The sequence below is a fragment of the Balaenoptera acutorostrata genome, chromosome 3 (assembly GCF_949987535.1).
Source record: "Balaenoptera acutorostrata chromosome 3, mBalAcu1.1, whole genome shotgun sequence".
In the NCBI taxonomy this organism is placed as follows: Eukaryota; Metazoa; Chordata; class Mammalia; order Artiodactyla; family Balaenopteridae; genus Balaenoptera; species Balaenoptera acutorostrata.
Genome location: NC_080066.1, coordinates 143,745,816 through 143,763,168, shown reverse-complemented (window position 1 = coordinate 143,763,168; position 17,353 = coordinate 143,745,816). Strand labels below are relative to the sequence as shown.

Sequence of the window (17,353 nt, the reverse complement as noted above, 5' to 3'; positions counted from 1 at the left end):
TTAACTTATTCCCTTAACAGCTGTACAGTATTCCATACTGTGTATATAACTTATTTATTCAACCAATTCCCTATTAAGAATTATTGATGGTCCTTCTCTTATTTCCACTTTTAATGCCACTACAAATAATGCTGAAATAAGTATGTTTATACATATCTCTTTCCACACTGGTGCTTCCTCCCCCTATGGGATTGAGTTCTAAATGTGGAAATATAGGATCACAGTGTATGAGTATTTTCTTTTAAAATTTTTTTCTTTGGCTGCGCCACACGGCTTGTGGGATTTTAGTTCCCCAACCAGGTATCGAACCTGGAGCCCCGGCAGTGAGAGCTTTTGAGTCCTAACCACTGGATTGCCAGGGAATATCCTGAGTATTTTAAAGTTTAATAGCCATTGCCAGAACACTACCTTGCAAAAGGCAGGAGTTCACTTTCCAAATAGCAATACATGAGTGTTTCCTCTTCACATCCTAGCCAGCATTGGATGCTGTCATCCTTTTAGAGTGTGTGTTTGTGCGAGTTAGGTTAAAATGGTACAGTTTTTACATTTACCTTACTACTAGTAAGGTTGAGTAACTTTCTTTTTTAATGCTGTTGACCCCTTGGATTCCCTTGCCTCCCCACTCCTCACAATTGGACCTCAGATACAGAAGGTTGAGTTAATCACAGTCCATGGTTTTTAATGCATTAATTTGGGCCACGGAAGGTCTCTCTCTTATTTGTTTATTCTTTCCTTGGATCTTGTCCATTGCCTCCCCAAAAGGAAGTCAATCTAATATGTTTAATGTGTATTTCTTTGTTTATATGTGTTTCTTTAAATGTAATTTTTGTGCATGTATTTTAAATTTGCATAAGTGGTATTGTGTTAAAAATCTCATTCTATTACTCAGCACTGTATTTTTAAGATCCACTTAATATTGCTATTTGTTCATCTAATTCATTGCTTCTGTCTACTGCATGGAGTACTACAGTGTTCATATCTGCCATGGTTTTAATTTTTTCTTTTTATTTATTTATTTATTTTACCTGTCTCTTCCTCTAGTGGTAAATAGCCTTGTTACCTCTATTTTTATGCCACCACAAACAACATCACTGTTAGCATCCTGGTACAAGTCCCCTTCATGGACCCGAGAGAGAATTGCTTAGGGGTGTTAAGTCAGGATTGGAATTGGTGGCTCATAGTGTATACATACACTTAATATGACTAAGTACTGCCAGTCAGCTCTCACAAAACAATAAATCGTCCCACCAGAGATACAGGAGGGTTTTTGAATCTCCACATTCTTGTCATTTCTTGATACTAGCAGCTTCCTAACTTTTGCCATTCCATCAGGTATAAAATGATTGTTAACTTAATTTGCATTTCTCTAATGATTAATGAGTTTCGCATTTCCTTAATGTTTTTTGTCTTTTGGCTTTTTAGTCTCTGCCTGTTTGTTTCCTTTACCCATCTTCTTATTTGGGTTCCTGTCTTGTTCTTGTTGATTTCCAGAATGGTATACACATCTTCCTTGCCCTGTTCAGGCTCTAACACTCCATGACAGGTCACCTCTCCATATGTGATCAGGCTCTGAGTCCCTCTGCAGGGCAGCCCTCTTCTGCAGACACTTTTGTCACCTTGCTTGGGCTCTGTAGGCCTGCTATGAGCCTCAGCATTTCCCTTCTCATTCTGTGCAGATGCCTATGGCTTTAGGACTGAATTGTTTAGAAGGGGAAAAGAAGGAAAGGAAGAAGAATAGGAGGAAGAAAAATAAGAGCAACTGGTTTATGATTAACCTTTCGAATATCCTGATCACTCAGGATATTTATCAGGATTTATCCTGATAAATGCACTCATTTAAACCATAATTTTTCTGTCAAGAACTACTTTTGCTTTGTTCCACAAATATTGACATGTACTCTTTCCCTTATCTTTTATTTTAAATATAGCAATACATTTTTATGTTTCCAAATGTATAGGATTTTTTAAAAATTTGTATTTTATTACAACATGGTAGAAGTATTATATGATCCCTGGGAATTTATTGAGGCTTCCTACATGGCCAGTGATTGGTCTGTTTTGGTAGCTGTGCCATGTGTGCTTATAAAGAATGTGTTCTCTCTTGGTTGGGTATAAAGCACTATAAATAGCTAATGCTCAAGCATATTATTCGTGGTTCAGATTGTCTGTACCTCTGATTATATTTGTTTACTTGATTCTGGAAAAGATATGCTACATTCTTCAAGTATAATTTTTGTTTTTGTTTTTTAATTTATTTTTGGCTGCACTGGGTCTTCATAGCTGTGCGTGGGCTTTCTCTAGTTGCGGCGAGCAGGGGCTACTCTTCGTTGAGGTGCACGGGCTTCTCATTGCAGTGGCTTCTCTTGTTTTGGAGCATGGGCTCTAGGCGCTCGGGTTACAGTAGTTGCAGCATGTGGGCTCAGTAGTTGCAGCTCACAGGCTCTAGAGCATGGACTCAGTAGTTGTGGCACATGGGCTTAGTTGCTCCACAGCATGTGGGATCTTCCCAGACTAGGGCTCAAACCCATATCCCCTGCATTGGCAGGTAGATTCTTAACAACTGGACCACCAGGGAAGTCCTCCAAGTATAATTTTTGACTCATCCATTTGTCTGTGCTGTTCTATCAGTTTTTGTTTTATAGATTACTGGAGCACATGCGCTTATGATGATTTTGCTGTCCTGTTCTTTTAAGCACTATAAAACATTCTCTTTTTTGTGCTTTATAAAATATTGCCTTAAATTCTGTTTTCAGAAATTATGATTACTAATGCAATTTTTGGGGGGTTCATGGTTGCATGATATATCTTTTATTTGGTTTCTTTTACTTGGTCCTAATTTTGTACACAACCACCAAATCTGACCAACGTGTTTGATTACTCTTAGTTGCATATCTCTTGAAGCCTCCTCCTGGATTTTTCTCCTCATTTGAGTATTTCCACAAGCGAGTTTTAAAAAACTGGATCTTTGTGTGGCAAACTTTCTGACACCATGTGTGCCTGATTACACTTTTAGTATGCCCTCATATTTGAATGACAATTTGGCTGGATATAAACTTCTAGGTTCAAAGTTCCTTCATTAAATTCTTTAAAATTATCTCCTTGCATCCTCTGTTACTGTTGAAAAGTCTGATAACAATGTGATTCTTATTCCTTTGTAGGTGATCTGTTCTTTCTCTCAGGAAACCTTAAAATTTTTCTCATTGGCTTTAATGTTCTTAAATTTCACTATAATGTGCTTAGATATATTGTTTTACCTTATCGCTCTTATTTGGCACTCCATGAATTTTTAAATCTAAGTCTTTCATCTGTCAATTTTACCATTATTTATTTAAACATTTTCCTCTGTTTATTTTCTTTTGATTTCTTTCGTTTTTTTTTTGTTTTCACTTTTCTTCTTTTTCTACTCTTTCTCCTTCTGTGACTCTGAACAGAACGTTGGCAATTCTAATTCTATCCTTCATTTCTTTGCATGATGTTTAATTTTATGTGTCAACTTGACCAAGCTATGGTGCCCTGATGCTTGATCAAACATCAGTCTAGATGTTGCATGTTAGATGTGATTAACATAACAAGAAGGCTTTGAGTAAAGCAGATTACTCTCCATAATGTGAGTGAACCTCATCCAAGCAGTTGAAGCCCTTAAGAGAAAAGACTAAGGTCCCCTGAGGAGGAGGAATTCTACCTCTGGATTGCCTTCAGACTTGAGCTGCAACATCAGCTCTTCCGTGGGTCTCCAACCTGCCAGCCTGCCCTGAAGATTTTGGACTTGCCAGACCCCACAGTTGTGTTAGCCAAATCTTTCTCTCTTTATACAGACACACACACACACACACACACCCCTATTGGTACTGCCTTTCTTGTCACCTTCTCAGAGAGTTTCTCAGTCTGATTTTCCAACTCACTCAATTTGTTCTCAGCTTTATCCATCCTATTTATCTCATCTATTGTGTTGTTCATTTCAGCTATTATATTTGTCATATCTAATATTTCTATTTGGTTGTTTTTACTTTATAATTTCTTGACCTGTCATTGTAAAGGTACCTTTTAGTAAAGGTAATGTTATAATTTTTACATTAAACTGAAAGTGATCAGGAAAAACATGGCCTTGCCCTAAGTTTCAGTTAATGCAAATGAAGAATTAGCTCCACAGAATACATTTAAAGGAACAACAGAGGACAAAAATAAAGTAGGTTAATGTTTACACTGTATGAGTTGAATGTTCAATATAAATTTTATACCTGTCAAAGTAGCAATTTGTAAATATTGTTTGTAGTTTACTCAGTTGGCTTTGTAATGATATGATTTTTGAAAATTGATAATTTTTGATAATTTGGTACATGTCCTCTTTCCCTTTAGCAGATCTTATTTTATGTACTGTAATAGGATTTTATCATGTTCTTTCATATAAGTCCTATAAAAGTCCTTCATGTAATTTTTTCTTGTAAAATTTACTCCTAGGTTTCTTATAGATTTCCTGCCCATTATGAGTGGCATATTTTCCCTATTTCAATTTGAAATGATTATTACTAATATAGATAAAAGCCTTTGATATGTTTATATCTTTAAAAATTATCTACCACCTTACTGAATTTACTTATTAAGTCCAACAGTTTTCTTTACTAGAGTTCTTGGATTTTCTGGACACAGTTGAATATTATATTGTTTTCTAGGAAACAATGTATTTCTTTTAGGTTTTCAACTTATTGCCACTGAGTTACAAAGTAGTGTTTAGAATTCTTTTCATCTTTTCTATATCTATGCATTCTGTATGTTTCTCCTTTCCAATATTTTACTTTCTCTCTTTCCTCCTTAACCAGGCTTACCTGGGGCATCTATTTTATCTTTCCAGAGAACTAATGGTTCTTTTCCCTATACATTTTACCAGTTTATTTTTTATGTATAAGTAATAAAAATATATGGTATCTTTATTAAATCTACACCCCTAATTTCTCTTTTTCTTTATGTAAATATGCTTTTTTTTGGTCCCTTGTTTTAAATCATAAAAGCAGCAAAGCCTATAAATATTCCTCTGTGGCTTATCCAATACATTTTAATAAGAAGTGTCCTTTTACTATGTTTTATATGTTTATAATTTTACTATTGGTTTCCATTTCTTCTTTGAGCTGAAGTTAAGAGATTTTTTTTTTACCTTTTACACTTATATGTATATATTATACATATGTACATTTTTAAAAAATTAAATATACCAAGAGTCTTCTATTGAAAAGCAGCAGCCCACTTCTGTACCTCCACCTATCCTATTTCCCAGAGGGAACTACTTTTAACCCCTTTATCTGTTGCTTCTGGTAGTAAATTCCATTTTTTAAAATAATTTGCTTATATTGCTATATCTTGAGTTATTTATTTTAGACATTATCTGTTGACTTCCTGTTATATGACAGATGAAGTTTTATCTTTTTCTCAACTCCCCTTTCCATCTTCCCAGTATTGTTATATCAATATTTTTAGCTAAATCCATAATCAGCCTTTACTTCACTATGACACTAAATAGTGTTTACAAAATGCCAAGTATTATACTCTTGTGACCTTTTCTTTCTTGTAGTGCATGTTATTTTTCCTGGAGTTAATACTTTTCTTGTGTTTTCATATGTATAATTTTCAACATTCACTTATTAATTTTTTCCCCAAATACTGCATCGGATGATCTTCTAATCTATAAAAATCTCCCATTCTTTCTCATCCAAAGTCCTTAATTCTCTTGTGTCGGTCTGGACTGTTTGCTCTGTCGGCCTGGGCACAGCTATAATCCTGTGACTTTTCTTCTCCAATCTCCTGGTTAGGTTGCACTGTTTCATGAATCTCTTGTCTTCCTCTCTTTTGGTTTACTTTCTTATTTTGCTGGGGTATATCCTCTAATAGATTCCTAAGAAATGGTGTCTTGGAGAGAAAAAATTTTTTGAATCCTTGCATGAATGACAATTTTTTTTTTTTAAAACTTCAGGCTCAATTGATAGTTGGATTTAGACTTTATTTTCACACAGAGATTTGAAGGCATTACTCCATTGTCTTCTAATTTCCAGTGTGTTATTGAGAAAAATGGTGCCATTCTCATTCATGTTCCTTAATATGTTACTTGTTTTATTTCTCTTAATGGATTAAGACATTTGTAATAACATCTTAAATAACTTTTTTCTCTTAATAAAATTAATTTATGTACATTAGTTCTGTATATATCTCCTTCCTAATACTGTGTATTTTCACTTTCTCTTCCTTCTTTAACCAGTCTTGCCTGGAGTATCTGTTTTCTTTTTTTGAAAGAACTAGTGGTTCTTTTCAATATATTTTACTAACTTTTAGTTTGTATATAATGAAAATATGTGGTATCTTTATTAAATCTACACCTCTTCTCTCTCTCTCTCTTTTTTTTCTGGTAGTAACTTTATAAAGTACAGAATAGTAGAAAGAATACAATTAAAACGACCAGTATTTCTACCATTTTGAGATAACCAGTGTTAACATATAGGTATATCTTCCTATGATTATTTTCCAAGAATATTTTAACATAATTGAGATAGCATATTTTTTCTTCATCCTGCTTCTGTCATTTAACTATATCATTAGTACTTTCTCTTAGTAAAAATTTTTGAAAACTTTATTTATAATGAATGCATAATCAATCACATGTAATTTATTTAACTATTTTTTTGACATTTGCATTGTTTTTATTTCTTCATGTTATGGGTAATGTTGTATAGAATATCTTTGTGCTTGAGTCTTTATCTAAATATTTTATTATTTCCTTATAATACATTCTTAGAAAAGTTGAACTAATCTCTGCTATCACCTGGTGTTTATAACATTGTCTACTTAACTGTACCCTTGTTAGCCTTAAGCCATCACTTTTATTGTCATATTTTATTTTCTGGATTATTTTAATAATGCATATTTATGGTGAAAACTATTCTACTTATGTAAGAATTAAGTCTACAATTTATCAGTCTAGAGTAGATCTGGCATGCTAGTGTAGAACACCATCTTAAAGCATAACTTCTTTATTCTAATACTGTTGATTTCTGTAAAGGAAAACTCCCAGACTAAGATTTCCCAGATGGAGCATGGCAAAACGTTCAAGCAGCTAGAGAAAGACAACAAGCAAGAAACATTACTGAATATTCAGCAGAATTTGAAGGTTGTTACAACTCAGAGATTAGAGGAGAAAATTCATAAACTTCAGAAACAGCTCAGTGACTTGAGATTGTCAAATAAAAATATGAAAACTCAACTGACAAGAGTAAATGTTCTTAAAGTAAGTAAAAGAAATGAGGCTTTCAAAAATTCACTTAAGCTTTGGTCTGTTTCTATTTTTGCTGCAACTTTCTCATTGAACTTTAAAAATTAACATTAAAATTATTTTACATGCATATAAAAGACTATATATATATAATATTAAAGCATATAGAATAATAAAATTAGATGCCGCAAATCTACCACTCATGTTAAGAATCAGAGTATTATCGATCCCACTGAAGTCCCCAGGTGTCCTCCTCAAAGGTAACTGGTATTCTAAACGTTAGGTATCTAGATCCCTTGCTTTTTGTTTCAGTCATACTTTTGTCTTTCTTATTGGGTTAATGGTTAAAAGTTTTAGTGATTTTTGGGGGGGATGCTCTTTGGATCTTCTTTATATCAAGCTTCAGTTGTAGTATTTCAAACATACATTTTATGCCTGAAACCAAATATACACTAGATACTTACTGATCAGCTTTTTTTTGCCAGTTGATTATCAAGAATATTTCTCTTATTGCAGCCAGTTATTTTCTCTGTTTCTGTGTTTGATTAGCACAGACTGTAAGACTTTTGAGGACGTGGAACATGTGTTAAACCTCCTTAAATCCCAAGTGCCTAGTTTATAGAAGTGCTCAGTAACTGTTGGTTATTGATGAGCATGATGGTGGAGAAATGTCCTCTTAATTCATAAATTGTGGCATTTTCTTTCTTTTCCATTATCTAGCTCTTCCAAAAAAAAAAGAAAGAAAGAAAAAAGAAAAAGAAGAAAAAAAAAAGCATGAGTTATTATGTATCATGCCTGTTATTTAGAGGAGTTTTAAACACAGTCATCTCCCTTTCCCCCAACCTTATACCCTCACAGGACAAAACAATTGAGAAGCTCAGGCAATCTTTAACAAAAGTTGAAGCAATGAAAGGGAAGGCAGTTATGGAAACAGACTTGAAAACTACAGTAGACTCTGCTGAGCAAGACGTAAGGTGGGACAAAGAGAGGGCCCATCAAATGTCAGAAACTGTCACTCCTGAGCTCTGCACAGCAAAGAGCACACTTGAAGAAGTACCGGGACAACAAGAAGAGGTTTTTTTTTTTTTTAATTACTATATTAAGATTATTTAAGTTGAAGTGATAAACACCCACCTCAATTTAGACTCTACCTTAGACAGAAGAGAATTGATTGGCTTGTGGAATCAAAGGCAGTTAAACAGCCAGAGCTCTGAGAAGGCAGGGATGCACCTGGGCCACGGATCAGCACCTGGAATCTTCAATATAAGGCCTTTCTCACCTTCTTGGCAGCTCTCTGTTAATTTGTCTGTCTGACTGACAGCCACAGAGTTTTACAGTTAGATTTTCTGTGACAGGAGAGAGAATCCCAAGAAAGGGTCTTACAAGCCCAGCTTAGGTCAAATGCCTATCCTTAGTGAATTCACAGTGGCAAGGGATGGGATATATGATTATCATAGCTTAGGTTTGTGTACACATCCTCTGACTAACCAAAGACAAGGAGGGTAGGGATGAGAGAAAATGAAAGTTCAGGGGAAACCATTTTTTGGGGGCTGGATCACGTTCTTGGACAAGAAGGTAGTGCTTCTAAACTTGCTTAGATTCTCACTAGATTTATAAAGCAGATATTTTAAGAGAATTTTCTAAAGCCTAAATGATAATTTGGGGCTATTGTGGGATTACATGTCACACCTCCATACATGTTTCTTAAGAAACATGAAACTTTAACGAATTTCCTTAAGAGATTCTTAAAACCAAAAGTCATGATATTACCATTTTCTTTTTTTTCTCTTTTTTAACTTCTGCATATTCATTTTCTTAATTGTTTTTATTCTTCTCCCAGTGTCCCTCCCTTACTATATTTTCATTCTGATCTCTTCTTTGGGCATTCTGTAGTTTACTCTTCATTTCTGAGATGTCTTGTTCTTGCTTGTGTTTAATCATCACATCTTTCTTATCCATTAGGCATCTAGATATTTTTTTTGTCCATTTCTATTCCAAATTATTGCTCTTTTTTTTGGCTGCGGCAGCATGCTGGATCTTAGTTCCCCGACCTGGGATCTAACCCCTGTCCCCTGCAGTGGAAGTGCAGAGTCTTAACCACTGGACAGCCAGGGAAGTACCTCCAAATTATTGCATTTCTGATGCAAAAGGTGTTTTTCCCCCATGTCTGCAAATCCTTGTTTAATTGATATTTAATTCATATCAGGTGTTGTCAAACATGTTGCCTCTGCTTCATGGCAGTTTTTCTGGGGGTAGTATTTTCACCACCGGAACAGTTTGGATGATACTGCTTTTCTGTTTTCTTCTCATAACAATTTAAAATGGATATTTGCCATTTACCTATTCACTTTAAAATCCCTTTGATTGCCCTGCCCTCTCAATTTCAGGTGTTTCTGCCTCAGGGTACTTAGGGGGCAGGGTATACTTACTGGGCTTCTTAACTCAGTACCATCCTCTTCTGTTGACACGGTGAGTGCAGTTGCTAAAGTTTACTTAGGAAGTAAAGCCTTTTATTTTGGGATGGGGGTTTATGTGATGTCTGTTTTTGCAATACTCTCTTGTTTATATAGGTCCCTTAATTTCCAGTGCTTGCTTTTTTTCTTTTCCCTTGTCACGAAGCCTCTAGGGAACACCTCACCCTTCCAAGTAGCTCCCTCTCTGCTCAGAAACCTTGCCCTCTAGATCGGCCGTTTCTGCTCTCACATGCTTCTAAGCCCCTTTCTTTTCCTTCCCCAGTTGCCGGTATTCTGATTCATCAGGTCTCAGACTTGTTCTTCGCATTTCCCCCTTTATGAACTGTCCCTTTTCCGGGACACCAGAGGAAACTAACTGCATACTCCAGCGTGGGCTCTGGAGCTGCCTCTGTTGGTTTAGAATATTTATTTCCCCACTTACATGAAAACTGAAGTCTGTGGTATACTTTACTTGTGCTTTAGGCATGATTTATGGAGAGTTTTATTTGCTCTCCTTGTTGATCACTATAGTTTTTAGAGAATGGGTGGAGAGATATGTATTTAGGGGATGGCTATTACCTACAGCAAATCAGAAGTCCAAAAAATAATTACCTCATGGATGAAAAACAAGCAGCAATAAAATTAGGTTTAGTCTATAAGATTGTAAAAATGAAAACAAACCTTAAAATGCAAAGGTAATTTTAGAATTCTTGTAATTTTTTTTTTGCTTAAAAATTCATTTGAACGTAGAATAATGTACACTTCATAAAGAAATGTTTAATGAAACTCAATTTCTAATAACAATTTCATTGTACATAGTTAAGTAGGTGACCAAAACTAATGACATGTCTTGATTTTTGTGGTTCTTTGTGACTTGTTGACTTTAGAGAAACTATTATGAAGATGTTGGGATTTAACATGAAAACAGCAGACAAGAAAATCATCAATCACCTAAGGCTTATTATACAAGTATATGAAGCATCTGACAAATCAAAGATTGCTTCTGCGTGTGAGACTGGATAGGATAATGAATAAAGAATTTCTGCCAACCAGAACTCAGCAGACATGGACATTTCCTCCAGCATCTTGAATATGGCTACGTTATGAACAAAACACATTTGAAACTTTTCACTTAAATCTCTTCTCTCCTTTGATATTTGGCAATTAACTTTTCTTTGTTGTAATCGTGTTTTGTACATTTATTTGTGGTCTAGTCTGGATTGTTAATTGTAATATATAGTATAATATATATATCTAATTATATTTATTAACTGTATTTTAAGCAGGATATTAATCAAAACTTGTTCTTAGTTGGAATATTTATATCTATAGTTAATGGCCTGTTTCTAGAATGAGTGGTTTTTTGGGTATACCCCCTTATGAATCTAGGTAAAGTTATATTCTATAATTTGAATCTATCTTATCTATTTGATTCACTGAGAGTTTGAAAATCAGATATGAAATGTTGAAGGGTAGGAAAGTCATTAAGAATTCTTAAAAATGTGCAATAGACTATATTGTGTTTTTAATTTTCTTAGTATTTAATAGTGTCTGCCAGTTTTGCTAGATGTAGGCCGATATCTAAGTTAATGGAATGTTTTTAAATATATAATCTCTAATTTTTTCATTTAGAATAGGAAACTGCTCATCTTCCAAGGTAGTTTTAGATTTATCCAAGATGTCCTCTGTAGGAACAGGTCAGAATCTGAACAGGCCTGTGGACACTCAGCGCCTGCTGTGGTCATTTGAAAAGGACTCCTGTGGGGCTTAGTTTTAGAGGGATCTTCAGGGTGGAAGGTGTGAAGTTTCACTGGACCTTATAAAAGTAACACTTTGGAAGAAAATGGTTATCTTGAATACTCATTCAAGGAAAAGATGAGAACAACTTCTAAAATGACAGCCATGGGTCTCAAATGTGTGCCAAGGCACTCTGGAGCTCAGCATGCCATGGAGTATTTCAAATTTTAAAGGGAAACAGTGACATTTGACACTAGTCAGGAAAGTACTTGAACCGTTAGCTTCTACTAGTTTATTGTTTGAACACTGGCTCACTCTTCATTCCTTTTGATGACATATATATATATATATTTTTTTTTTTAACATCTTTATTGGAGTATAATTGCTTTACAATGGTGTGTTAGTTTCTGCTGTATAACAAAGTGAATCAGCTATACATATACATATATCCCCATATCCCCTCCCTCTTGCGTCTCCCTCCCACCCTCCCTATCCCACCCCTCTAGGTGGTCACAAAGCACCGAGCTAATCTCCCTGTGCTATGCGGCTGCTTCCCACTAGCTATCTATTTTACATTTGGTAGTGTATATACGTCCATGCCACCCTCTCACTTTGTTCCAGCTTATCCTTCCCCCTCCCCGTGTCCTCAAGTCTGTTCTCTACGTCTGCGTCTTTATTCCTGTCCTGCCCCTAGGTTCTTCATAACCATTTTTTGTTTTTTTAGATTCCATATATATGTGTTAGCATACGGTACTTGTTTTTCTCTTTCTGACTTACTTCACTCTGTGTGACAGACTCTAAGTCCATCCACCTCACTACAAGTAACTCAATTTTGTTTCTTTTTAGATGACATATTTTTAATGAAAACTGCCCAGGGCTTCTCAGGACTTTTGAATTTGTTGCCAAGGGGGGCCCAGCAGTTGGTGGTATCACTACCAAGTAAGTTGACTCCAGGATCCCTGGATGCAATGTAAGAAGCTCGCTTACCTTTCTTCTGAAGAATATCCTTAAGGAAATGAAGGGACACCCTGTCCAGAGCCTCCACCTGCAGCCCAACCTCTAAGAAAACCACCTTCTTGTTCAGGATTCCCCCAGGGTCATGGCCCAACGGTCAGCTGCCTGCTGCAGCCTCAGCACAAAGAGCTGGAAGGATTGCACAACTCAAAGAGCCAGGCTAGCTGCCTCCCCACTTCTCCAACTCCTTCTTTCTGAGGAATTGCAAGTACTATCAGCTCTTGGGGTCAAGTTCTCCATGAAGGTGAACGTGCCAAGATGCGGCAATGTTTCAAGGAGCCACTTCATAAGCATGTTAAAGAAACATCTTCTGCAATCTTCTTAGTCTTAATGCTCCTTTATGAATTGTATTAGTAGAAACTGATTGTTCAATGAGTTAACTGTAAAAGATTAGCTATGTTAACTCTGAGCAGACAAGGGAGGGGAACCCTTCCACTACCTGGAACAAATCTTTTCTAGAACTGCTTTTATCTTGTGGCCAAATCGCTGCCACTCTGTTCTTCAATGATGAGAAATAAATTTAGATTTAAGGATTTAGACAAATAGTTCTCAACCTTCAAGATGCAGCAGAATCACCTAATTAAAAAAACATTCTATTTTCTGGGCTTATCCAGAGATTCCAGTTCAGTGAGTGTGGTGTGAGGGTAAAGTATGGACATTTTTTTCAAAGCTCTCAAAGTGTATGAATTGATGAAATTACTTTGGAAAATTTTGGCAGTGTTATCAGTTTCCTGCTGCTGTAACAAATTATCACAAACTTTGTGGCTGAAACAAATATTTATTATCCTACATTTCTGGAGGTCTCAGAGCTAAGTTCCTTCTGGGGAGAGGAGAATCCATTTCCTTCTCTTTTCCATCTTCTAGAAGATGCCCACTTTCTTGGCTCATTGCCTCCTTCCATCTTCAAAGCCAGGGTCATGAAGTCCACCCAGTCTTTTTCATACGAATATTTCTCTTATTCTCCTCCTCCTGCCTCCCTCCTCTTTTAAGGATCCTTGTGATTAAATTAGGCCCACTTGGACAATCCAGAATAATCTCCCTATTTTAAAGTCAGCTGATTAGCAACCTCAATTCTCTTTTGCCATGTAGCCCAATATACTCACAGGTTCCGGAGATTAGGACAAGCACACTTTTAGGGAGCCATTATTCTAGAAACCTCCCACGGTTCGCATCTAAAATTGAACACATGCATGCCTTATGAACCAGCAACTCCACTCCTACATATAAAGGTAACAGAAATATATATATATATATTCTACAAAAAGACATTTACAAAATTACTCATGGCAGCATTGTTCATAATTGCCCCAAACTGGAAACTAGCCATATGACCAAAAGTAAACATGACAACCAGATCCACTAGTTAAGCATTTAGATCTCCTTCAGGTGTGGGACAGGGACAGGTCAACTGGAATGCTGAATTTTCTTAGGGGCCATACAAGAAACTGACCCTAGGTCCAAGACTGGGGAGATGACATATGGAGGAGAGCAAGAGTTTGAGGAGAAATGGTAAATTTATGGAGCTCCATTTAGCATGTGTTCCACTCAGCACGGTGGAAAATAGCAATGCCGTGCAAGAAGACTTTAGTTCTTGTTGAACATCTGTCTCTAAGCAGCCTTGTAACCCTTGATCAGGTCCTGGGCTGAACTCGAATTTTGTTAGAGGAAATAAGGTTTGGGTTTCTGGGTTCGACTCTAGATTCCAGGCATCCCCAACTATCCTGGGAGAAACATTTTCGGGTCAGATTAATGGAGCTTGCTGCCACAGAAATACAGGAGCCAGCAGGCAGCCACCAGGTACTTTTTTGCCCGGGGACCCTTTCCTCAGCTGCAAGGCGCCTGTGTGCAGGTCTGACAGGCTGGGAACAGCCTCCTTCCCAGCTACAGACGTCTCCTTCCTCGAAACAAAGGCTATTAGGACCCCTTCCCTACTCTGAACCTTTGCCTGCGCTCCAACACACCCTAGCTACAAGTGCAGCTGCAGAGGCGAACTCCACCTTCCTGTGCAGCACTCCTACTCAAGCTTCCACTGCGGACTTGGCCAAACTGGAGGAGCCACTCCCTCCGCAGACGCGCGGAACCATCCATTCCTCTTCCTTACAGCCGTTCGCAAGTTTGCGCCTGCGCGCCGCTAAACCAGGTTGCGCCTGCGCAGCCCACTGAGGCGGGAACGCGGGTAACCCTTAGCTGTAGGGCGAGTTCCGTGTGACACTGCGCACGGAAGAGGGCGAAGGAGATGCGGAGGAGCTGGTGGTGACTGGCTGACGGAAATGATTGGCTGGTGGAAAGAGCCGTTCCAGATCTCGCCTTCGTGTGGGCGGGGAACCAGCTGGAGAGGGAATCAGCCCTTAGGTGGCGGGGCAGGGGGCGGAGCCGAGGGGCGGTCTCGCGGGAGACCATTTTGGCGGGCGCGGGAGGCCAGCGCGGGCGGCGGTTGCAGGGCCTGTGCTGGAGCGTTCTGGCCCGGCTCCCGCGTGGGGAGCTTGACGGGCGCTGGGCTGGCCGGCAGGGGATAGACCTGCAGAGTGTGGGGCGGCGTCCGGCGTTGTCGCTCCCCGGCTCCGTCAGACTGGTGTCGGGGCCCGCACCCCGAAACTGAATCGGAGCGACTGGGTGATGCCCCTGACAGTTTTTAAAGCCTTCTCAGGCGAATCTGATGCTCGGCCAAGGTTGAAGCCCAGCCCGCGTGGTTCCCTCAGCGTCCGGGGTAACCCCAGGTTGGCCAGTGCGGGGAGGGTCGTCAGCTTTGCGAGTCTAGGCTTTTTCCGATCCCCCACGCACATCTGGGGTTAGATGCCAAGTGACCAGCGAGGGCGGACACTCCTCGTAGACGTCCACTCTGGAGAAGTGAGATTGGGCGTTTGCTTGGGGAGCGGGACTGCAGGACTGGGGAGCGGGACTGCAGGACTGGGGCGCAGTCCTCTGGTTCTGCAAGTTGAGTCCGTTGAGTGCTGTCTCTGCTCGAGGAACTTGGCTGGTTCTTAGGCGCTCAGCTTACAAACAGTTATCCCGATGCAGTTCTCTAATTTATCTGTTACTCAGGTAGCACCAAATATCTGGGTTTCTTTTACAGACCATTTCTTACAGACCATTTCTTAGACCATTTCTTAGGACCATTTCTTTATTCATTTTCTGTTTTGGGGTTTTGGTAGATGGCTTTTACCTTATTCTTAAATTCTGATGATATCTTACGGGAGCCACATATATGGAATTAGAGAATCTCTAATTTCTTATTAACAGTTTTATTGAGATGTAATTTACATACCATGAAATTAACCTGTTTTGAGTGAACAATTCAGTGATTTTTAACATATTTAAAGAGCTCTGCAACCATCACCATAGTGGAATTAGGGGATTTTTTTTCCCCTGGTAATTGCCTTTACAAGTCTCAAAAGTTTGTCTAAGTGGACATTTTGGAAATACAACCTAAGAGCCTCTGAAAATCTACGCTCAAGTCGTGTTATACCTGAGCAGGTGAAATTAAGAGGAGAATTGAAGCAAATGTTCCTAGAAGTTGCAGGTAGTGAAACTTGTGTGTTGTAATACCAAGTAGATAGTGACCATTCCAAGTGTCTTTGTTTTCTGAAGAATATGGCATAAACCCCATTTTACAGATGAAAAAAGACTTTGAAGGATAAGTTGCTTAAAGCTCCATATTTGTGCCTAGGCTAGGCCCCAACCTGGGATGCTTTATCTGCCTTTGCCACCTCATCGGCCTGGTTTCCAATTATATTATCTATGTATGACCTGTACAATTCGTTCATTTATCGAGCAAATATTATATAGAGTGGCCACTATGCCAACAACAACCAAAAACACTGCTCTAAGTGCTGGAGACACCATAGTGAACCAGCTAAGTTTCTACCTTCAGCTAATATTCTGATGAGGAGACAATGATCCATTGAAGAACTATATACTCTAATTTTACATATTGAGACATGCTTTTTATGTTGTTGTTTTTTTGGCCGCACCGCACGTCTTGCAGGAGCTTAGTTCCTGGACCAGGGATTGAACCTGGGCCCTCTGCAGTGGAAGCACGAATCCCTGACCACCGGCCTGCCAGGGAATTCCCAAGACATGCTATTTTAGAAAAAATAGGTAAATTAAGACGTAGGGAATGGTGATGGGAGGCAGGATCTGATATGAGCAGAAATCTGAAAGAAGAGAGGAAGTTGGGGCTTAAGAAAAAGAAAGCAAGGATTTGGCTTGAGCAACTGGAAAGATGGAGTTGCCATTTACTGAGTTGAAATATATTAGGTGACACTGTGGAAGGACCAGGTTTTAGGGTTAAGATGATAAATTCAGCTTTAGATATATTTAGATGCCTCTTAGTCATCCAAGTGGAGATGTGGTATTTAAATCCATGAGATTGGATGTGATCTGACCAAGGGAATGGGTGTAGGTAGAGAGAGGACTGAGAACTGATCCCTATGACACTTCAATGTCTAGAATTCAAGGAGATGAGGAGGAACCAGGAGGGAAGATCAAAAAGACGAGTCCATTGTGTTAGGAGGAAAACAGGTGAGGATTCAGCCTCAGAAGACAAGTGAAGAAAGTGTTTTGTAGAAGAAAGGGTAATTAACTATGTCACATGTTACAGATTTATCAAATAAAATGAAGACCAAGAATGGCCCATTTGTAAGAGATAAGTAAAATCTTTTGATGTAAATGTTCACACTAGCAGTAACTACAGAAACAGTGTTTCTTCCTTTTTGAGGAGGTATACATTTTTATAACCTTTTTGAAGGGCAGTTTGATATTATCTAAAATTTGAATATGTGTTTACTTTGACCAAATAATTTCACTTCTAGGAGTTCATCCTACAGAAATATTTATACATGTACACAAAGATATATGTATAAAGGTGTTTATCACAGCATTATTTACAATTGTAAAA

The 17,353-nt window shown here is 38.1% G+C and overlaps 1 protein-coding gene across 1 annotated transcript in view; it reads left to right on the top strand.

Annotated features, from left to right (window-relative positions):
* Positions 1-10,728, top strand: part of LOC130707571 (coiled-coil domain-containing protein 170-like) — a 108,863-nt gene extending 98,135 nt beyond the window's left edge. Inside the window, exons 9-11 of the mRNA XM_057542700.1 lie at positions 7,043-7,267; positions 8,111-8,325; positions 10,578-10,728. Coding sequence (XP_057398683.1) covers positions 7,043-7,267; positions 8,111-8,325; positions 10,578-10,728 — 591 coding nt within the window. The remainder of the gene's footprint in view (positions 1-7,042; positions 7,268-8,110; positions 8,326-10,577) is intronic.
* Positions 10,729-17,353: the final 6,625 nt, after the last annotated feature.